This window comes from Anopheles gambiae, chromosome 2, assembly GCF_943734735.2.
Source record: "Anopheles gambiae chromosome 2, idAnoGambNW_F1_1, whole genome shotgun sequence".
Lineage (NCBI taxonomy): Eukaryota > Metazoa > Arthropoda > Insecta > Diptera > Culicidae > Anopheles > Anopheles gambiae.
Window position 1 is genome coordinate 97485921 of NC_064601.1, and position 21210 is coordinate 97507130.

The 21210-nt window shown below is 48.3% G+C and overlaps 8 protein-coding genes across 10 annotated transcripts; 4 read left to right on the forward strand and 4 right to left on the reverse strand.

Annotated features, from left to right (window-relative positions):
• Positions 1-115: 115 nt before the first annotated feature.
• Positions 116-2049, reverse strand: LOC133391987 (uncharacterized). Of its 2 annotated transcripts, XM_061649551.1 has the most exons (5): positions 1801-2049; positions 1646-1726; positions 1393-1578; positions 1246-1326; positions 116-1165 (listed from the first exon to the last, which is right to left on the reverse strand). In XM_061649551.1, the coding sequence occupies exons 1-5, from the start codon at positions 1907-1909 to the stop codon at positions 660-662; spliced, it is 963 nt and encodes a 320-aa protein (XP_061505535.1). In that variant the 5' UTR covers positions 1910-2049; the 3' UTR covers positions 116-659. The 2 variants fall into 2 exon arrangements, with proteins under 2 accessions (XP_061505535.1, XP_061505536.1); XM_061649552.1 differs by lacking the exon at positions 1393-1578 and having other exon boundaries at positions 1801-2039.
• An 82-nt stretch (positions 2050-2131) lies between these two features.
• Positions 2132-6288, forward strand: LOC1276904 (choline transporter-like 1). Its single transcript, XM_316311.5, has 6 exons — positions 2132-2521; positions 3011-4091; positions 4166-4445; positions 4532-4694; positions 4781-5002; positions 5072-6288. The coding sequence occupies exons 1-6, from the start codon at positions 2414-2416 to the stop codon at positions 5288-5290; spliced, it is 2073 nt and encodes a 690-aa protein (XP_316311.5). The 5' UTR covers positions 2132-2413; the 3' UTR covers positions 5291-6288.
• Positions 6289-6318: 30 nt separating this feature from the next.
• On the reverse strand, positions 6319-7547 carry LOC3290133 (zinc finger matrin-type protein 2). Its single transcript, XM_556948.4, has 2 exons — positions 7269-7547; positions 6319-7183 (listed from the first exon to the last, which is right to left on the reverse strand). The coding sequence occupies exons 1-2, from the start codon at positions 7375-7377 to the stop codon at positions 6696-6698; spliced, it is 597 nt and encodes a 198-aa protein (XP_556948.3). The 5' UTR covers positions 7378-7547; the 3' UTR covers positions 6319-6695.
• A 521-nt stretch (positions 7548-8068) lies between these two features.
• Positions 8069-10598, reverse strand: LOC1276905 (peflin). Its single transcript, XM_316312.5, has 3 exons — positions 10320-10598; positions 9769-10015; positions 8069-9641 (listed from the first exon to the last, which is right to left on the reverse strand). Exons 1-3 carry the CDS (start codon positions 10329-10331, stop codon positions 9271-9273), a joined length of 630 nt encoding a protein of 209 aa, XP_316312.3. The 5' UTR covers positions 10332-10598; the 3' UTR covers positions 8069-9270.
• Positions 10599-12126: 1528 nt separating this feature from the next.
• On the forward strand, positions 12127-13764 carry LOC1276906 (survival of motor neuron-related-splicing factor 30). Its single transcript, XM_316313.5, has 3 exons — positions 12127-12570; positions 12661-13064; positions 13135-13764. Exons 1-3 carry the CDS (start codon positions 12529-12531, stop codon positions 13406-13408), a joined length of 720 nt encoding a protein of 239 aa, XP_316313.2. The 5' UTR covers positions 12127-12528; the 3' UTR covers positions 13409-13764.
• Positions 13765-13896: 132 nt separating this feature from the next.
• Positions 13897-14632, forward strand: LOC1276907 (mediator of RNA polymerase II transcription subunit 10). The gene has a single exon (XM_316314.3). The coding sequence runs from the start codon at positions 14000-14002 to the stop codon at positions 14390-14392; it is 393 nt and encodes a 130-aa protein (XP_316314.2). The 5' UTR covers positions 13897-13999; the 3' UTR covers positions 14393-14632.
• Positions 14633-14742: 110 nt separating this feature from the next.
• On the reverse strand, positions 14743-19154 carry LOC1276908 (solute carrier family 12 member 8). 2 transcript variants are annotated; one of them, XM_061649569.1, is made up of 6 exons: positions 18502-19080; positions 18302-18446; positions 16732-18214; positions 16394-16657; positions 16142-16320; positions 14743-16072 (listed from the first exon to the last, which is right to left on the reverse strand). In XM_061649569.1, exons 2-6 carry the CDS (start codon positions 18331-18333, stop codon positions 15913-15915), a joined length of 2118 nt encoding a protein of 705 aa, XP_061505553.1. In that variant the 5' UTR covers positions 18334-18446; positions 18502-19080; the 3' UTR covers positions 14743-15912. The 2 variants fall into 2 exon arrangements, with proteins under 2 accessions (XP_061505553.1, XP_316315.4); XM_316315.5 differs by having other exon boundaries at positions 18302-19154.
• Positions 19155-19239: 85 nt separating this feature from the next.
• LOC1276909 (selenocysteine-specific elongation factor) lies at positions 19240-21150 on the forward strand. The gene has a single exon (XM_316316.5). It carries the CDS (start codon positions 19537-19539, stop codon positions 21127-21129), a length of 1593 nt encoding a protein of 530 aa, XP_316316.5. The 5' UTR covers positions 19240-19536; the 3' UTR covers positions 21130-21150.
• Positions 21151-21210: the final 60 nt, after the last annotated feature.

Consider the following 21210-nt stretch of genomic DNA (forward strand, 5'->3'; position numbering starts at 1 on the left):
TTTTGTTATAATTACACAAGAAAACATACTCCCATTGCGTGAAATTCGTCATAAGTATTTCAAAATTGTTGCCCAAACGTTCATGACAGCTAGCACTAGAACGCTAGTCAGACGATGTTGTACGATTTCGAATGAAATTATCAGTTTAATTGAACACAGAATTGCACAGTTTAATCATCAAACCGTGCCGCAAGTATCATTAACGAATTGTGTATAATCACCGTACAAAGGATACTAACGTTGAAGCATGTAGAGTTCAGACCCCAGAGTTATGAATGGATCTCACAAATGACTAAAAAGAACCCATTCTATTTAACATCCTACTGAATCTGAATGTCATGTTTGTTTTGTAATACATAATACAGTGTTTAGCAGACACCTAACTAACAAACGGTAAACATATTCGAAATAAAGAAAGGGTAAATCTTCTAAACTTTACATCCTCAAATTACTTAGGTTAGTAACTCATGAAAAGGTTGAATATTGTTGTAAGCGCTGGGATAACTCCTTGGTGTGTTAAGTAAACCCATACACTGCCGATCGGAACAGATGTTTACTGTCTTTTTACACTTATCGGTCACTGTGTTCAATACATTTAGTCTAGCGTAAAACGATACTTTACTCTCCTAATGTTACAAATGCAAAACAAACTCTTCCTGCTATTTTTTATCTTTTCGTCGTTTTAAATTTAACCCTGTGTAGCGTAGCTTAACAATGAAAAAATCTGCCACCGCTCGGTCGTCAATCGTACAGAGCCGGGTAGTGCCTATTGTTTTAAACAGTTGAACCACCGCTTTGTACCGTGACATTGCTAGTTTGGCCTGCTTCCCTTTGCCGGTCCAGGTAACGGTACAGAGAAACTCCAGGGTAAACATAGCACTCAGCGCTCTGGACATGCGTTTTTTGCTCTCATTCGTGCATAGCCGCGCTTGCAGCCACTGGAGCAGCTTCTTGGCGTACTCTTCATCCGTTTCCAAACGCTCGTTCAACAGCTCCAGATCCTCGCTGTTGTCGATGATTTTAAATTCAAACGAGTTCGCCGTCGGTATATAGTCCTCCACCTCGCCGTCGTTGGGAACAGCGACACTATTCAGCAGCAAACCGATCGAACCCTCGATACTGGCCAACCGGGTATTTATCGAACGCAAGTGGGTCTGAAAAGCGTCTGTAAATAGAGCATACAAATGCCAACCGTGTGTTACCGTGCCTGTCCACCTTTTAGCATCGACTGGCCAATATGCTAACCTTTTATAATCTGTCGTAGCTCTCGCCTGGTGGTAACGATCGGTGTGTCATCGTCGATCTCGCCTCTGCAAACGCCGTATTCTGCAACATATCAAATGTACATTAATTCGGATACCGAACATTGTCAGCGCTACCAACAACACCGACCAATGATGTCCTCAAAGTCTTCCATCGTTTTGACAGGCGTGCATGGGTCTACGACCAGTTCGGAAAAATCGTCGGTTACATCCGTGGAATCGGAAAAAGAGCTAACTATACCCGCCTCTTCCTCCGATAGTGGGTTATGTTCCCAATTGGGCTCATCTTTTATCGCTATCCTCGGTGCGCTGGTGTCTGAGAAGAAAAGGCCCAAAGATGTTGAGATAGGTCCGGACTGAAGTGCCTGTTCAATTGTACTGACCTGAAACCGTACCGTGAGAAACCTTGGTTACGCCAATCACTTTGCCCGGCTTGCCTGGCTGTCCCTGGGTAGCCATTAACTCTGCAAGGAAAGTTTGTGAACATGGGTTGTAAAGATTAAACGGTTTGAAATCGATGACACGGTGTTATACGCACTTTGCAGCTCCACTGCCGAAACCTTCTTTACGCTGCGAGCTGCCGGTTCACCATTGGCAGGCGGCTTTTTCTTCTTTTGCCTTGTCGGTGTCGGTTTCGTGGTGCTCATGGTAACATCAGCAATCGTACGTATCCTTCAAGAATGCAAACTTAATAGATCAATTCGGAGAAAACCCTGCCAACCCGTGGGGACACTGCACATTGCGCGCTGTGGATGCGAATGGTTTTGTTTGTGTACAATTCGCCGATCCCGCGCTTGACAGTTACGCACACTCACTCGCTCTATCCTGCAAGCGGAAGTGAGACAGCGAACTCTTCATCTAGCTGCACAGTGGTTCGTTCTCTTCATCAAGCTCGATGAACGACGAGCAACAAAAAAAACTCGAACAAACAACGGCAAAGCACGACTTTGACAGCTGCTGGGTGAAGAAGCGACGCCAACAGAAGCAATAACAACAGCTTTGGTGCCGGGATCGCGTCATCTTGGTGGAATGTTTTGAACGAAACGGGGCAGGAAGCAATTAGCACCAACGCCCGCCCCTGTCAGCGAAGTGAAACAGTAGTTGGACGCAGTCCGGACGATATCCCAGCAAGAGAGTGATTCTGCCACGATATGGGTTGCTTCGAGAGCAAGCCCGACCAGCAAGTGCAGCCGGTGACGGTGCGATCGCCCACCGACATCTTTTGGCTTGTTCTGTACGTTGTCTTTTGGATTGCATTGGTACGTAAAAGTGTGTGTTGGGAGGGGGGGGGGGGGGGGGATGGGCACATCTAGCACCCATCGGAAAATGTGCCCCGGGTACCATCTCCTTTATAAACCAGCAAGAATCCTTTGTATCTATTATTAACCGAAGTTTGCATCGAAGCGCGTGCGTGCAGTTAATTACAGTGTATTGACACGATTGCTCCCCCAAGCAAGCCGTGGCATGCAATCGTTTTGGGGTGTTGTCCCCTTCTTGTTTTAATTTCCATTACCTGCCACATGCAACATATGGTTTTTCCATCGCACCCTGACCCTGACAATAACTTCCTCGCGGAAGGAGTGTCGCTTGTTTCAAAATAAAAAGGGGGAAAGCAAACTCCACTCGCTCACTCTTCAAGGTCAAATTTAATGATCCACCACCACCACCACCTGTGTTACAACCCCTTCGAATGCTGACACACTAACTAACTGATGTTTTCCTTTCTTCCCTTCACTCGCTTCCCCCAGATCGTCATTGCAGTGTTTTCCTTCATCTACGGCAATCCGCTACGCATCATCAATGGGTACGATTCGTTCGGTAACACGTGCGGCGTGCGCAGCAACGACAAGTTCTCCAACTTTCCCCTGTCCGGCATGAACACGGAAGACAAACCGTACCTGTTCTTCCTCGACATCAAGGAGCTGCGCCACACGCTCAAGATCTGCGTGAAGGAATGTCCCCAGCGAGAGCTGCTGAACGCGGCCGAACTGTACCGCTACTACGAGGACCGCAAGACGAAGCTCTGCCGGTACGACTTTAACATGAGCATGCTGCAAACGCAGGAAGCGAACCAGGGGGCCAAGTACTTCGACTTCAATGGGCCGTGCCCACCGTTCCCGGTGTACCAGTCGGCGCCGGTACTGCACCGCTGCATCCCGACCGGCGTGAACGCGCCGCTGCAGCAGGTGAAGAAGATGTACGCACTGATCAACTCCTGGGAGGCGACGCAGCAGGTGTTTAGCGATCTGTACAAGGCGTGGCCCACGATCGTGCTGATCTGTGCGCTGAGCCTGGTGTTCTCGATCGTGATGATTGCGCTGCTGCACTGGCTCGCGACGATCGTGTCGTGGCTGATCTGCATCATCGTGGTGGTGGCCAGCGTCGGCATTACGGGCGTGCTGTGGTGGAGCTACTACAAGGCCAAGCATACGCTCGACACCGACCAGCAGCTGTCCTACCTGGAGGAGCTGGTGCGGAACGAGGCCACGATCTACGTGCTCGCGATCGCTGCCACCTGCATCATGATCATACTGCTCGTCGTCATCTACTATCTGCGCGAGAAGCTGACCGGCCTGGCGGCCCTGTTCGAGGAGGCGGGCAAGTGTATGCTGCAGCTGCCGGGGTTGGCCGGACCGCCGCTGCTCGCCTTCCTCGCATTGTCGATCTTTCTGGCCTTCTGGGTGGTGGTGGTCGTTTGCTTGGCCACCGCCAACTATCCCGGCGTGAAGCCGTTGCTTCCGTTGGCCCAGCTCGAGGACAGTGCTTCGATTGCGAACGATCCGAAGCTGAAGCCGGAGCTGGCGGGGAAGAATGATACCAGCTTCAAGTGTAAGTAACTGCAATTGAAGGAAACGTGGTCGATCTAGATGCAATTAAATTTATACATTCCCCCCTCAAAACAGCATTCAAATTGGTAGAATATCACGACGTGAACGTGCTGCGACACATGCTGTGGATCTACATCATTGGGCTGATCTGGACGAGTGAGTTTATCTTCGCTTGCCAGCAGCTAGCCATTGCCGGTGCCGTCGCGTTCTGGTACTTCCGCAAGCCCACCGATTCGCCCGTCCTGCTCGCGATTGCCAAGCTTGTTAAGTACCATCTTGGGTCCGTTGCGAAGGGTTCGCTCATTATTACGATCTTCAAAATCCCCCGCCTCATCCTTACCTACCTCTACGCGAAGTGAGTTAAAAAAAAGCAAACATTCAACAGCAAAAAAGAGAGGGTTTTTAAAATGAATTTCCATTCCACCCATTATTCGCTTGCAGATTGAAGCGCCACCAGCAGGAAGGATCGGAATGTGCTAGCTGCTGTTTGCGGTGCTGCATCTGTAGCTTCTGGCTGCTGGAGAAGTTCATCCGCTACCTCAACCACAACGCGTACACCGTGATCGCGATCGAGGGTGTTAACTTCTGTCCCGCTGCAAAGATTGTACGTGCGGCTCGCCGACCACAGGGTGGCAATGAATGGCATTTTGATTGATCTTCTTATTTGCTTTTACGGCTCCCATTTCCCAGGCTTGGAATGCACTCGTCACGAACGCACTGCAGGTCGCCACCATCAATGGTATTGGTGATTTTGTCCTATTCCTTGGCAAGCTGGCGGTGGCATCGATCTGTGGGCTGATTAGCATCCTGCTGCTGCGCGACAATCCCGATCTGCACTTCTACATGGCGCCGGTGATCATTATAACCGTGTTTGCGTTCTTCATCGCTCACATTATACTGTCGCTTTACGAGGTATGGGAACAGTGGGACAATTTTATTTGAACATAAGCGCTTAATTCTCTCATTCATTCTCTCCTCCAGATGGTGGTTGACACGCTGTTCCTGTGCGTGTGCGAGGATCGCACCATCAACGGCAACAGCGGCCGCTGGAAGGAAAGCAATCTGGCACGGCTGCTGGGCGAAGCGCCGGAAGAGGACGCAGTTGAGGCACCGATGCAGGAGGTGCAGCTTACCCCGATCACGAAGCAACCTTTCTCCGCCCAATTCCTGCAGGCGGAGATGGAAAACAGTAAGGCTTAAGGATCATGCATCACAAAGTAGTACGCCACCGCGACAAAGGTTTGCGCAAGTGCATGAAGCAAGTAGAGAGTAAGGTTTTTCATTATTTTTTTTTATATTAACTATAAAGTGTATTTAAAAAGTTAAGGGTAAAACTTCCCTTTTACATATTTACATCTTCCGCTACATCGATATTTAACTATATTGGCGTGCCGGCCATTTAGGCTATTTGTATTATGGAACGTCTTTCAATAATCATGCACCTCACAATCGCCCGCGGGGTGGAAAGGAGAAGTTTTGAACGCCCCAAAGATAAATCTCATCCACTTAAATAGCATAATTATTTCGGCCATGCACATCCGGTTAATGGCTCACGTTCGGTCGTCGTAACCATTTACTTAAATTACTATCTTAACCGTCGTTGTAATAATTTCGCCAAACGGAAACAACCCGATCACCGATCCGGAATGGAGTGGAAACAAAGCATTTACACTACTGACTATCACGATCACTGATGCACGATTCTAGCGCTCAAATACAAAGAACAAAGAAACGAAACAAAAGAAACAAAACAAATAATGCAACAATTTACTCAATAATAATATGCTCTTCTTTGAAAAGATGTACGGCGTGCTTCCGATATTAAGTGTGGCGCAATGGAGAAAGTGCACAAGACATGACCGCTGCCGCCGGGGCATTTGAAACTGTTTGAAGATGTTGCGAATCTATATTTACAAAGTTGTGCTCATTGCAAACGATATATATATAAATATCGCCTGTTGAATGTTTTTTTTTTTCTTATATACAATAGAAGTTTTGTATGGGCCGTTTTTCTCTTGGCGCCGTCCTTTGTAACAATGAGCGTACCACAACGTCAAGGCAGAGCAGAAAGGTAGAGGACAAATAGGAAGCGAGGGAATGTGCGAGAATTTCTACTCAAAATATTTGCTACAATTTGTGCTATTTAACTATTGAACTACAAATAAAGTTGCGCACCAGCCGAATAATGTGAAACGAAACACGACTTGTGGGTGAGAGAGCACGCCCAATTTGGTTTTTAAAATAAAGTTTATTCTAATATACATTCCTTCGTCAGTTACAATAATAGGTCAAATACGAGTTATTAGTACCACCGGGGGGTTTGAACAGATCCAGCAGCAGCAGCAGCAGCAACGCATTGGAGACGCTGCTAACCCTCCTTTTCTGTAAAGCACGTCAATTTCGCCTGTATGGTATTTAGTGTTTAGTTATCGGTGAGCTCAGTAAACCATGCGACGGAAACCAGAAGAATATCCCCTCCACCGGACGCCACCGGAAAGGTCCATGGCATTGGTGTAGTAGTGACCCTCGTGAGCCACTTGCTCTGGTGAGGAAAAGGAAATTGGGGGAGTGGGGCGGAAAGGAACGGGAAAATCCCTACCCGTGTTCAGTTCTTCTTCGATCCACCGAACCCGGCAAATCCCATGATGGCAGCCATCTCCGAGCTGCCCGCATCCAGGTCCGGATCCGTCTCGTCCTCGTCGTGCTTTCGCTTGCGCTCTTTTCTCTTGTCGCGCTTATACTCCCGGTAGCGGTCCTCCTCCTCCTTGGCCTCCCGTACCCGCGACTCCAGCTCGTAGTCCTTCTTCTTCTCTTCCGTTTTCTTCTTGTTAATCTTGAACCGCTCCTTCACCTGGTCGAGCGAACTGCGCTCCACCTTCATCGACATGCCGAGATTGCGCTGGTGCTTCTTGCCATTGATGTGGTCGAGAAAGTTGATCGAATCCTTCACGACACAGTCGCACACGTTGCAGTAGTAGCCGCCGGACTGGGACGACGGTGTGCTCTTGTTGATGACCATGCTCTTGCCCAGCTTGCTGTCCAGGTCGACCTTGTATTCGCGCTGCTTGAGCAGCTCCTTCGTGACGGGCTCTCCTGGTTTAGAAAAAAAACGCCAATCAACAGGTTAAAAATCGCAACCAGGGGAGGAAGCATATGATGCCACGGCAAGCCATCTTACCATCGTCCTCGTTGCCCTTATCCTTGGCAAGAATGCGCTCGTGCGCGAGCCTTTCGTACTCCTTCCGGTCCCACTTCCGGCGATGATCGTCCGGCCGCATTGACGACATCCTGATTGCACCAAGCAGTGGGCTGTTTTGCGGTCCCAACGGTAACGTTTTATCCGCACTTTCCGCTCTTATTTTACCACGAATAGAAAAGCTGTTTACAGCGCGAAGGACTAACTGAGCGATTGCAAAAACAATAACAATGCCCAACAAGCGTGTGAAGGACGGGTGATGCCATGTCGAAGAAGCTGACAGATGCCATCGAAGTAAAACTGCTTTTGACAATTGCTGTGTAAGTTTATTGATAGAAATTATTTTTAGCATGTTTTAACTATTCTCGCCTATTATTAAATCATATTAAGAGAACACACTTTTAGATAGTATTTCGATTAAAGTTCTCAATTAAGCAAACACAGTATTGAAACATTTCAACGAAACCCTTTTGTAGAAAGATTAAGGGTGTTTCTACTGCTTTGTGTACGTTGATGATTTACAGTGCGTAACAAAATGTATGTACACCAGTTTATTTGTTTTCTCAACAGGTCTATTGGTACGTTTTTAATTGTTTTATTTCATTATAACAGATTTTGAGTCGACATTAGCTACATTGAGTCTGAATGAAAGATATAAAAAATAATTCAAAATTTTAATTTCCGTCAACATATTTTTCGCTAAATGTATATTATATTAACAATAAGAAAAAAAAATAGATTTAACGGCTTTCTCTCAGATTAAACACGATAAACCATTCGTATTAGATAATAGTACATTTATTACCAATAGAATAAAATACAATAATTTTTTCGTCGTTGTTGCCATCGCCGCCACCACCGGACCCCGCTCGCTACTGCTACCTTCGCTCAAGTTACTAAGAGAGCCCGTTAGTAGCTAGCAGCCCCACAACCCCCACCCCAACATCATCATCATTCAGCACAATCTGGCGGCGGTTGCGAAAAACTTACACCACACAAGACGACGACGACGACGACGATAGCTCCAATGCGCAGAAACCATTGCTAATCAACTCAAAAGATATAACTGGCTCCAGCAGAGTACACACACGAGCAGCACAGGGGAATCGCTCTCTATCTCCTCACGGAACCCAAGACGCATGTGGATGATGGGGGCCCGCATTAATGTTTGGCATGCATGTTTGCCGCCCTTTCCCAGCCTGCACCCCTCCACCAGCACTACTTGACGTACAATCTCCGTTTCCGCACATGCCGTTTGCTCTAGCTTTTTGAAGTAGATATAAATTATGACGCATATATATGAGTTGTTGTTCTATCTGTGTGTGTGTGTGTGTGTGTGTGTTTGTGTGCCATTTTCTTGTGTGTCTAGTTGAACCTTCTGCTGTACTATTACACCTTTCTCCTTCACTACGATACGATGATTATTATTGGTGTTACGGGCATGAGGAATAAGTTAATGAATGTTAACCGGGTTTACAGTACGTTTGCTTGGGCATCATTTGTTGCACTGATTGTTTCTCGTCTGCGTCCGCTTGGTTTGCGGGTGATTCCCCCTCCCTTCAGCGAGTTCCTTTCCTCTCCATCTGAGTGTTCGTTCTTTTTGATTCTCACAAAAGCGTATTTCATTCAACTGAATAAGGCTCATCCAGACAAACATCCGGTATCGTCCATCCTCTCCGGGCCAGGTCTTTCCGTACTTCACACATCTTCACACACACACACATCCTGGTTTTGTTTTGTCGCTTTGTCGCTTTGTCCGTTAGTAGAATACTTTAACAGTGAATCATTACCGTGCTTTACTTTATCGCTGCCCCGTGTTTGTGTTGATGTGTTGTGCCGGCTGTGTGTCCGTGTCCAAGTGTGTGTGTCTGTATGTGTGTGTCTGTATGTGTGTCTCGGTGTGTGTATGTGTGTGTGGAAACGATAGCGGTTAGGTTAGGAGCATCGAAGTTCATTCGGCCTGACTGTCCCCGCCGGCACAGTTTTAGGAACACATGGAGAGCGCGATGCCGAGAAAGTCCTCGAACCCGATCGTAATGATGCCCTTCTGCTCGGTGTCCCGGACGCGGAACGCGTCAGTAAAGCGCTGTATCTGGATGCACGTCACGATGAACTGGTCGACCGAGATTTCCTTCCGGTTGATGGGATCGTTTTTCGCAATCAGGTACTGTATGAACTGGGGCGAAAAGCGGAAACCCATCTGCGTCAGCGCCTGGGTCAGCTCGGACTCCTCGATGTGGCCGGATGCGTCGCGATCGAAGTTCTTAAACACGTGCAGCCACTGGTTGATGTAGTTGTACAGCTTCTCAAAGTCGTAGATGTCGACCGTGCCGGTCTTGTTGCGATCGAACATGCCTATACACGAACCGGGGGATGAGAGAAACGGAACAGAGCAAAGAACCGTACAGTTGAGTCATCAGCAATTCCTCAAGCACTACCGCTCACATTACACACACTCGCGCGCGTAAGCACAAAAACTCACTGATCATCAAATTGCAGGCCGTGTCGGAGAAGTGGTCGCCCCGTCCATTGATCAGCGCTTGCTGCAGCTCCCGGTTGTTGATGCGGCCTGTGTTGTCTTTGTCGATGTTGCGGAAAATGTTCTGGATTTCCGGATTGACGGGCGGTTGCTGCGGTGGCGGTGCGTAACCACCGTAACCGCCTCCGTACCCGCCCGCTGCAGCCGGGTTTTGTCCATAGCCTCCATACTGTTGTTGCGGGTATCCTCCCTGTTAGAAAACGTCCCGTCGAGACACACGAAACGACACAATTAGAATGAATAAAGCTGGGCGTATACACACACGCACGAACGCAGCGGAGGGGGGAGTCAAGTGTGCACCAATGATTCACACCATTCCAGTAGTTTGGCCCAATGTTGGGGCTCTCTATCAATCTAGTTAGCATCGCAAAAGTCGCGTAAATAAATCACCACAGTGACGGACGGGTCAGGTGCACCCTCCCCCCAAACAGAGGGAATGGGGCAAAACAACACGTCAGCTTTTATCAAACAAGCCGAAATCGGCTGGCACTCACCTGATAAGCCATCGTCGTCTAGATTTCTATCTTCGCTCAAACACACAAACACTCCAGAGTGGGAATAATAACTTAATCACGTACAGATAAAACGAACGCGAACAACACGGAGCTGCCTATTGCCGACGCGATTTTTTTTTTTTCTCTTTGCTCTACCTAGCTGGCGAACCAAATGACAAATGACGGAACGGTGAGCACTGTCAACTGTCAACTGAAAAATTGGCAATATTTCTGCACGTACTCTGCGGGCGTGCTCCAAACGGCAAAATTTGCAGCTCGTTCCCGCTGCGTAAAAACAAGCTCGCCAACGCACCAAATCGGTACGATTTGCCCTCGCTGGCGAGCGTTTTTGAAAGGCGTTGTGAGGGTTTTTGAGAATTCAAGATGGCCGCCAAAAAGCTCGCACTAGTGTGCGAATGTGTTGGTGGACAAAATTCAATGGCAAAAAAAAATCTCGCCACCATTCCCACCACCTCTCCTTCATTGTCTTCCAAGGCTCCTTTATTCCATGTGTGCGCCATATAAGTACCTGAGCTCCGCCGTCTCTCTCATACATGTTTCGCTGTTACATCAACTGATCGGCGGTGGCTTTTTATGCACTGCCTTCATTTACTGGTGACCTTGACGCTGAGGGAATCAGGGGAAAGCCGGTATTGAACTTTTAACGGTGCTTTTATTAATGTATTTATTTCGTGCCAGTTCTGCTAATCATCAACTGTTCTACGAAGGCTCATGGTCATGGCTGTCTCCTTTCACATAGGCCATGCGTGCAGCAGGTCCACAAGATCGGAGTCGGAATAAACGATTGTCAACCCAAACGATTGATGCAAGAAAGCATAAGCAACTCCGACCCATTGTTGCAGTGAGTCTAGGTCGGGTCTTGAACCTATTTTGGTCCGATTCCGACCCGAACTCGCGCCCCAACGGGTCGGAATCGCTTATGCTTTCTTGCACCTAACGGGTTGATCCGAACGACATTACGGGTCATAGCGCACATCACCGGCATGCACCACACGCTTGCTGACGGTGAACTGAATCGTACTCGAGGGCTGGATCAGGTTGAGCTGATTGGTCTTTTGTAAATCGGAGACAGACGAAGACGAATGGGAAGTAGGCCTAGTCACCTTTCCTACGTGCTCAATCGTGAATAGTCCACCTAAAATGATGAGGCAAACGTGTTGATTACACATCTTATAATGTACATTTTTGCGTGTGTTTTGAATTGAGGTCCTACGCGTTGCTTAGCTTTCCTACGGCCCTTACACAGCAATTTAATTACATTTGTACTAAACTGTAATCGATTCCGAGGTAATATTTTTTTGATTAACACAAGAACACTATCAATAGATCATTTTTAGCAACAAAATACGTTGTCATATTCGGTACCGGCCGGTACACTTCGGCCGTCATGTCGCTACCATTACTATAACATTAGGAATTGTAGACATTCTCTGTCATTATAGTCTAGTTCACAAACAAGCACTTGGAAATTTCACTCACTTTTAAACACTGATCCTAACAAATAACAAACCCAAACGAATATGAGCAACATATTTATAATTAATATGGTTTAACTCACTAATATCACGGTGTGCCATTCCGCTTGTTCCCGCATCCTCTTCATCCAACATGTTCTGCCGATCATACTCCGTGGACATAGCTGCAAGCTTCTTGTTACGCCGAGAAGTAACTTTTCTGCTCCTCTTCATTGGTTGTGTATCCATTTTACTGAAAAAATTCAACAAATTTTCGCAAAACAACACAGCACAAAATTTATTTTCTTCTTTCGTCAAACATCAAAGCCAAATAAATGACAGTTGAAACCGGTGCCATCGTCGTTCGCTACAAGAAGATCACACGCACACAATCATACTTGCCACTTCCTACACGGTTGATCATACACACACATCCACACTTTAGAACGGTTCGAGCACCAATCGAGCAAAATTAGTAATGAAGTGGACGAGGAGGGTACAAAACCTCAGTTTTAAACGAGTAAAGGAAGGGTAGAGAAAATGAGCGAGATGCAGCGATATTCGTACGTCAAAACCCCTCGCCATGTTGTACGGGCGGGTTGACATGAACTTTCTACGAAAATAAAAAGAAGAAAACATTGATGTTGCCGTATCGAAGCGATCGCTCCTGCTGCAGCTAAAAACTGAAAACAAACCCAATAAACTAGGCGAATCTCGGTTGATAGTACCCCAAAATGGCAGACGATTTGCAGAATTACAAGCTGCAACTACAGCAGGTAATATTAGCATGCGCTGAATGGCGGTAAAGGTTTGCGATTAGTGAAGCCACAGTATGCCAATGCAGCGCTCCGTTTTCGTAACCCTAGGTCGAAGCTGCCCTGCTAACAGATCCGGAGAACTCGGAACTGCTCAAGCTGAAGGAGGACCTGAACGAGGTGATCGAACTGACGAAGGATCTGATCAAAGCGCAGCAGGAACCGGAACAGAAGAAGTCGTCGTACATTGAGCCGGCCACCAGCAGCTACTACGAGGGCGTCTCGGGAGCGGACAAGAAGCAGTCAAAGCCAGCGAAGGTATGGAAGGTGGGTGATAAATGTTCTGCTAAGTGGATTGAAGACGGTCAGTACTATGATGCTACCATAGAGTCGATCTCGGAAACGGGCGAGGTGAACATCGTGTTTGAGGCGTACCAGAACCGGAGCAACACCACGATTAGTGAGCTGAAGGAGCCAAAGACACGGAACGAGGTGTTTCCCGCCAACAGTAACAAGTGAGTGGAAACCGCCTCTACGCAGGCAGGCAATTATGGGAGCTCATATGCGCTAATCATTTCTTTTCAGACGCATGCGGCACAATCAGAAGGAATACCTGAAGAAAAAGAAGATGAAAAAAATCCAGCGATTCAAGGAGCTGGAAGAGGAACGGGAATGCGAGAAGAACAAATGGCTTCAGTTTACCGCCAAATCATCGAAAAAGTCCGGTGGCGTGAAACCGAAGAGTATTTTTGCTTCGCCCGAAAATGTGAACGGCCGGGTCGGTATCGGTACCTGCGGTGTGTCCGGCAAACCGATGACGGAGTTTTCACACGGAGAAAAGTACAGGAAAGGTGTTTAGGGACGCTTTTGCTGGCACGAACGAGTGCTGGGGCTGAGAGCTTGAGTGCTCCACACGAATCGTTCTGCTTTCTTTTTTCAATCGAAGTAAATTCTTGATATGGCTTAGAAATTAAGATTACTGCACACACATACACACACGCACATAGGCTTGTGTGCAGTTTGTCTACACCTTTTTACCTAATCATTTTACACAGTGAAATGGTCCGTCTTTGCCATCGCAGTTCCGGCAGAAGCCCCCTTTTGCTGGTGAAGGATTTAAATTCCAGGACGAGCAATTTGGGTACGTGTTGCGAGCATACTGAGTGGGTGGAAATTATCATTATGAACTACAAATAAAACAAAAATTAGTTAAAAGCTGCTGATTTTCTATTTTTTATTAATTTGTTACCAAAAAGCCCTCTGCTACTGCTGGTTTAGGCTAACCCGAGTTGAAGTACTGAAGCCGATGTGTTAAACTCAAATTGAGAATAAAAAAAAGTTTGACGTACGATGCGAGTGAAATCAAAACATTTTTCACAAATAAATCCACCCGCGGTCGTACGGTTCCCTTTTTTTCTGCTACGTCTCCGAAAATATTTCCACCTTCAAGATGACTTCGCCGTTGGAAAATCTGGAAAATCATCTGGAAATGTTCATCGAGAACGTGCGCCAGATCCGCATCATCGTGAGCGACTTCCAGCCCCAGGGGCAGAATGTGCTGAACCAGAAGATACAGTCGCTCGTGACCGGGCTGCAGGAGATCGACAAGCTGAAGAACCAGATCGACGTGAACGTGCCGCTGGAGGTGTTCGACTACATCGACCAGGGACGCAATCCGCAGCTCTACACGAAGGACTGCATCGATAAGGCGCTCACGAAGAACGAGGAGGTGAAGGGCAAGATTGACTCGTACCGCAAGTTCAAGAGCAACCTGATGAAGGAGCTGAGCGAAACGTTCCCGGTGGAGATCAGCAAGTACAAGGCAATCCGGGGCGACGAATAGTAGTGGCACTCGGTTTGAGCGACGGTTGGACCGCGTGCGTCCCGACGTCAAGGAGTGATGAAAGTGTGTTTGTCTGTGGTGGCAACCCCGCTTGGTGTACTAGACGGCACAGCGAGGGGAGAAGAAATGGCTGGTAGCTGGTATCGTAACAAACGAACTATCTTAGGATGTAACTGTTTATATTAATACACGCGCGTAACTTACTATGTACAACAAAATAAAGTTTTTTCTAAAAGCTTACTAATGCAATCGTATTCCTTACCCGGTATCTTTCAACGGTCCAAAGCTATCCGAAGCTACCTATTTTAATTTCTTTCCTCCTTTGTGCTGCTTACAGCGCTAGCAACGTGTTGTCTTACATTGTCAGTTATATTTATTTATTTTTTAATTACACAGCGTTAGTACATCCCAAGTGGTACCAATGGAGGACGCTCAATGCTTTACGATCGTCCGAATAACAATAGAAAGGAATCACTTGCATATTTATTGTTCTCTCGTTCTCGCTGACGAACCCAAAACGTATAAAGTTTATATCCATTAATTGTACTTATCTAAGATTGGTTCCACCGATACGCTTCCCCCGGGGGATGGTTGGATTGATTTTTAAGCAGTCTATCTACCTGGAATCGACAGGACAGGGCAGTTCGTGAGGAGCACTCGCAAGCCAATGTGCCAGAAGAAAAAGCAATACTGTATGCCAAACAATGAAACGTTCGGCCACTATTACGCCATCTGCCCAGTGGCAAAACATAGGTTAGTAATAGTTTGTTCTAATCTCAACGTTAGCTTTCACTGGAACGTAATTTTTAATGCTGCAATAGACGCGGGGAATTAGTTTGCGCTGGTCGTCGGGAGGGTACGTTAATAAATTAGCTGGAAATGCGTTATTTAAAAGGACAAACTCAATGTACAATTCTTACGCTAGTAGTTGTAAGCTGCAACACAGTAGGGAAGGGAACAACGATACCTTCTTCTTCTTCGTATGTACACATAATTTCATTTGTTGATCCTATGCTACGGTTTCTTGTGTTTAGATGACTGATCATTCCCTTTTCTATCTCTTCCTAATCAATTTTGTCCGTTATTTGTTGCATACGTGCGCGTTAGTGATACGTTGGACATTTTGATGTGTAATGCTCGATATTGCTTGTTACAATCTCCTATACAGTGGACTAAATATGTTTTACATTGAACTTTTTTTTTGTCGAGCCGCTTTGAGAATTTACAACCAATCTACGCTATGCCCTCCACAGCGCTTTCCATCATCAGTACACTTTGGCGATCGATTATCATGTACGGCGGGTTACACGAAGGTTACACGAAAACGAGGATATGGGGGGGTTACATCGTTTACAACGGAGCAGACCTTGCGCTGTACTTACTGGTCTGTGGCTAGTAAAAGGAGTTTCTCATTTGTTTTTTTTTTTGCGTTTGTCAGCGCCTTCTAAAGGGTGCTGCTGCTAATGCCTGCATCCCCCTACAAATCACATCTCTCTCCACTTTGTGTCTACTTTTTCTGTTCACACTTCATCCACATACCTTCCCTGCACGACTGCAGTCTGATGGTATCGCCGCCGGGAGGCAAAGTCTTCATTTTCTTCATTCAGTTGAGCAGACGCGAGGTTTACGTTCGGGCAGGTTTGGGTAACTACGACCTGTTCGTAATCGTGCATACGTTTTCTAGAATAAAAGCGGGATTGAATGTATCGTTAATAACCTCTGTAAAGGTGCTAGTATTGAACGACTTACCCAAAGCAACGGAAAACGACATTTTTTAACCACACAAAGAAGCGGAACTCGTGAGCCAGGCCCGGCTTCACTGCTGGATTCGCCGTACCGACATAGAACCAGACGATAAACACGGTCCCGATGCAGATCAGTGCGTACACCCAGCTTACTAGCAGCATAACGAGAATTTTTATGCCAGCCTGGAAACGAAAAAGGATGTTTTGAGTCAGTTGCCATGGCCACGAAGACGAGGTCGAGATGGACTGCACTTACCCCAATTAAAGAGGCCCACCGATTGCAGAAACCGGAGTACCAGTTTTTAGTCTTGGAGTGAATGGGTGGTCGAATCGGTGCGATAGGCTCGTCGTCCGCTTCGCTCACGGAGTTGGCATTGTTCGCACTGTTGGTGCCATCGCGGAACACCACTTCCGAATCGGCGCTGGTAATCGACGAGCTGTGAGGTATTCCATTTGGTTGCTGCGATCGTGCGCTCGTTGCCGCATTTGAAGGCACATGTTGTGGTGAGTTGGACGGGGTCTGCAACAGAAAAAAAAACGACACGGCGTATAAAAGAGCCCTAATAAGCACAGTGTGTGCACACTTCCACTTACACCTAGATTTTTGTGACGCGTCCGCTCGGGGAACAGCTGATCGAGATCGTTGTTTTCGTGATAGTCACCCGTCGCGCCGTAGTTGCGCGTCTCGTACAGCGGACTCTGCGCCTGTATCCGGAACCGCTCCTCGCGGTTGTTCTGTATGTCGAACGTTTGCGCCAGTGCAAAGTACGAGTAGTCGATGCAGGCGTACGTCAGCAGGAACGGCATCGTGACGATCGGAGCCAGCGTGTTAATGTCGCCGATAATGATGAACGTGGTTGTGACACCGGCCACTACGGCCATCGCGTACAGCGGCACCTTGTTCGGGCCGCGTCCCTTGCCGAGCTTACCAATGCCGGGAATGACGTTCTCATTGGCGATACTTTGCAGCACGCGCGGCGTACCGTACATCGCGCCGAGGCAGGACGACATGCTTGACACATAGATGCCGGCCAGCAGCAGGAACTCGACCGCCGACACCTGCACCGCAATCTGGTAGTCCGTCAGCAGGTGGCTCCGCTGGCACGTCGCGCCAAGGAACAGTATAAACACCATGTACAGGAACGTGGAGGTGCTGAGGGCGGCCAGCGTACCGTTCGGGATGTCCGTCGACGGGGCGCGCAGATCGCCGCTCATATTGATGCCCGACAGGATGCCCGTGATGGTCGGGAAGAACACACCGAACACGGTAAACCACGAGGTGCCTTCCGTGTAGGCGGACCACAGGTTCAGTCCCATGTTGCCCGATCCCCACCCGTCGAAACCGTGCTCGGGCGCCTCCCCGATGAAGCTGCCCACCATAAAGTCCAGCGCAGACATCAGTATCACGATCAGCAGCGCAAACTGTAGCTTAACGACCCACTTCACACCGGCCACATTGATCACGCCGAGCAGCAGGACGGCGGCGATGGCAAAGCCACGAATCGCCCACTGGTTGCCCTCCAGCCCGACCAGCCCGGCGATCGATTCACCGAAACCGAGCACATTCAGCGCACAGCCCACGGCCTGCCCGAAGCAGTACAGCAGCCCGAGTGAGCCACCGAACCGCGAGCCGAGCGTGTGGGCAATGAGAAAGTACACGCCACCGCTCTCCACCCTGCACCGTTCGCAGATACCGACGGCCGACAGTACGGAAACGAGCGCGATGCCGACCGCACAGAACACGATCAGGATGGCATGCATGATGCCCGCCTCGGCCACGATCCAGCCGGAGCGCAGGAACACGATCACGCCGAAGATGTTGATCAGGCAGGAGGTAAACACGCCGTCCCACGTGCCAAACAGCACCGGCTGCGAGATGAAGAAGTTGCTCCTCCACCACGGCTTGTCGCCCTGATCCTCGGCGAAGATTTCATCCCGCCCGGACGCGTGATGCCCGCCGGCACCGTAGTCGTACTCGTTGCCCAGATCAACGAAGCCGCCGCCGCCCCCACCGGACCGCTGGCCGTGCACACGGTTCCGTTCGGTCGGCGATGAATCATCGCTACCAAGCCCATACCTGCAAATTGAGAATTGAGAAGGAATGTGAGTGTTTTGAAAAACAGTGCCTTACAGGGTCACCTTGCGGAGGACCCTTCGCGCTCACCTGGACCAGTCCACATTCGTCCCGTTGGGCATGCCTTGCCCAAGTTAGTGCAGCCACGTCACGAACGCAAAGTAAAGTGGCAAGTGGCAATATAGCAGCAACAAGTACTCCCCCGAAGCTCCGGTAGCGCCCGTACCGTGTTGTGCTACTACTTTTCGTTAAAAAACAATAATCCCGCTTCGGCACTCACGCAAACTCACCCAAAGTCCGCATCTACCGCGCGCTTCGGTCTAGATTTCACCTTGCCTTTATCCGCCGTGTAAATTCCGTTGTTTTCACACCGCTTCACTAAACACACCCGCGGGCACACACACATGCACACACATTCACAACAACAAAAAACTCTCTCGCCGCTGGTTTCCGCTGTCCGGCCAACGTATCAATCGTCGACGTAGGTGGCTGGCGGTGGGTGTGATGTCATGTTTTACTAACACCTTCCAGAAACTGTACGAAACGCACTTGCTGCTTCTATTGATGATAAGGATAACCTATACAAGGCCTCTCCTCGGTACACCTTTGGTGGGCGCGATACTTTCTCCTTTTTCCGATTCCAAATGTCACTAACAAAAAAGGCCGTTCCCCGTCGTCACAACAAATAGCGCACTAGGGGTTTTACGGAAAGGGGGATTGCGTGGGGAGGGCAGGCAAGAGAAAGAACGTTGGGAAAATTTCTACCAACTCACTGAAGGCTGGAGTTGTGCAGACGGGAAAATTTGGTCCATTTTGCGTGACATTGGATGAAACAAAATTCTTTAATTGCGATGTTTCTGTGTGGGAATTGGCAGGCTGAAATATGCAGCATCATGAGAAATTGATTAAAATTATCAACAATTGATTACGCAGAGCGATAATACAGTCGGACGTGAGACAGAATATCAAATCTCGTTTACGTTATCTCTAATATTTTATCTCGTATCGAGCGACCGGTTTAAAATCTTTTACAATATTTAATTCAGTTTTTTTTTTATTAATTTCCTTTTTCCCTCTTGTTCAAATTTGTTTATGTTTTATTTTCCCAAGAATAAACTGATCCCATCCAACGACCATCACTATCCGGAACAGTTTGGAACAGTTTGACAGCACCATAATAGGTAAACACAGCGAATGTAAACAAACATCCCGGTGTCTTGGAAAACTATTCCCAGATGCAGGGAAAAACTCGACACACCGTTTCTGAAAGATCACAGGAATAGGGAAAAACTAACACCTAAAGTTCAGTAAAAGGTTCGAACAGTATGTATCTTAACCTTAACATCGGCATACTGGGCCACGTGGACTCGGGAAAGACAACGTTGGCGAGAGCACTGAGCGCAATTGCTAGTACGGCCGCCTTCGACAAAAATCCCCAGTCCCAGGAACGGGGCATAACACTCGATCTGGGCTTCAGTGCACTGCAGGTGGATCTGCCAGACCACTTAAGGGAGCAAGCGATTGCCGAAGGCTATGAAAAGCTGCAGTACACCTTCGTCGACTGTCCCGGGCATGCTAGTCTGATACGAACCATCATCGGCGGAGCGCAGATCATCGACATGATGCTGCTGGTGATCGATGCGGAGAAAGGCATCCAACCACAAACGGCCGAATGTCTTCTCATCGGTGAGCTGACGTGCCGGAAGATGATCGTGGTGCTGAACAAGGTGGATGCGCTGCAAGATCCGGCTCAGCGTACGAAAACGCTAGACCGATTGCGAAAGGGCATTGCGGGCGTGCTTTCCAAGATGTCGTTCGATGCGTCACCGATCGTGGCCATTTCTGCATCGACGGGTGAAAACGTTTCCGCGCTGGTAGATACGATGAACGGCAAATCCTTCATGCCGCAGCGCGATATGGCGCTACCGTTTATGTTTGCCGTTGATCACTGTTTCGCCATCAAGGGACAGGGGACCGTCTGTACCGGCACGGTACTGCAGGGCAGGTTGAGCGTGAACGATGAGGTCGAAATACCGAAGTTGAAACTGCAGCGCAAGGTCAAATCGATACAAATGTTTCGCAAAAGCTACCAATCCATTCGGCAGGGCGACCGGGCTGGAATATGCATTACCCAGTTCGATCCGAAATCGCTGGAGCGTGGCATCGTGTGCGTCCCGCACTACGTGCATTACGTGTACGCGGCAATCGTGCCACTGCGCTGCGTACGGTACTACAAACGACCGATCAAATCGAAGGCAAAATTTCACATCACCTGCGGGTATGAAACGGTCGTGGCCACGGTGCTATTATTCACCGGTGAAAGCGAATCTTTCTCCTTCGCACAGCAGTACGAATACTTGGAGGAGATGGTCGCCGGCGCCGACAGTACGCAAATGAACGTTTTTGCGCTGCTAGAATTTGAAACACCCATTCTTGCGTGCCACAATGCGCTCATCATTGGTTCGAAGCTGGACAGTGACGTACATGCGGCCGATTGCCGGATTGCATTTTCGGCTAGGTTGACGGACGTCATACGGGATAGCAAGTACGCCGAAACGGTCCTGCCGGAGCAGCTGCAAGTGTACAAACACAAAAGTAAAAGCGGCACGATACAGCGTGTAGTCAGCGAGCATGAGCTGATCGCGGTGGGACTGTTTAAAAAGGCAGCCAATAATCGGCAAGCATTCGTGGGGCTGCACATTACGCTGTCCAGTGGCGAGCGTGGCATCATTGAGGACACTTTCGGTGCGAGTGGGAAGGTGAAGCTGCACTTTGCGCAACCCATTGCGGCAGACGTTTTGGAGCGATTGCGACAGAAGGGCCCAACGACGGGCGGCGAGGAACCGATCAAAGTGGAACTTAACTTCAAAAAGTTTCTGTTTCGTAAAAATGTAAAAGACAAAAAAGTGGTTCAATAAACCAGTTGTTGAGAGTTTAAATGCGATGCATCGAATACAGCTTGTGATAAATCACTCGTTTTATAGAGAAATGTTTTTTTA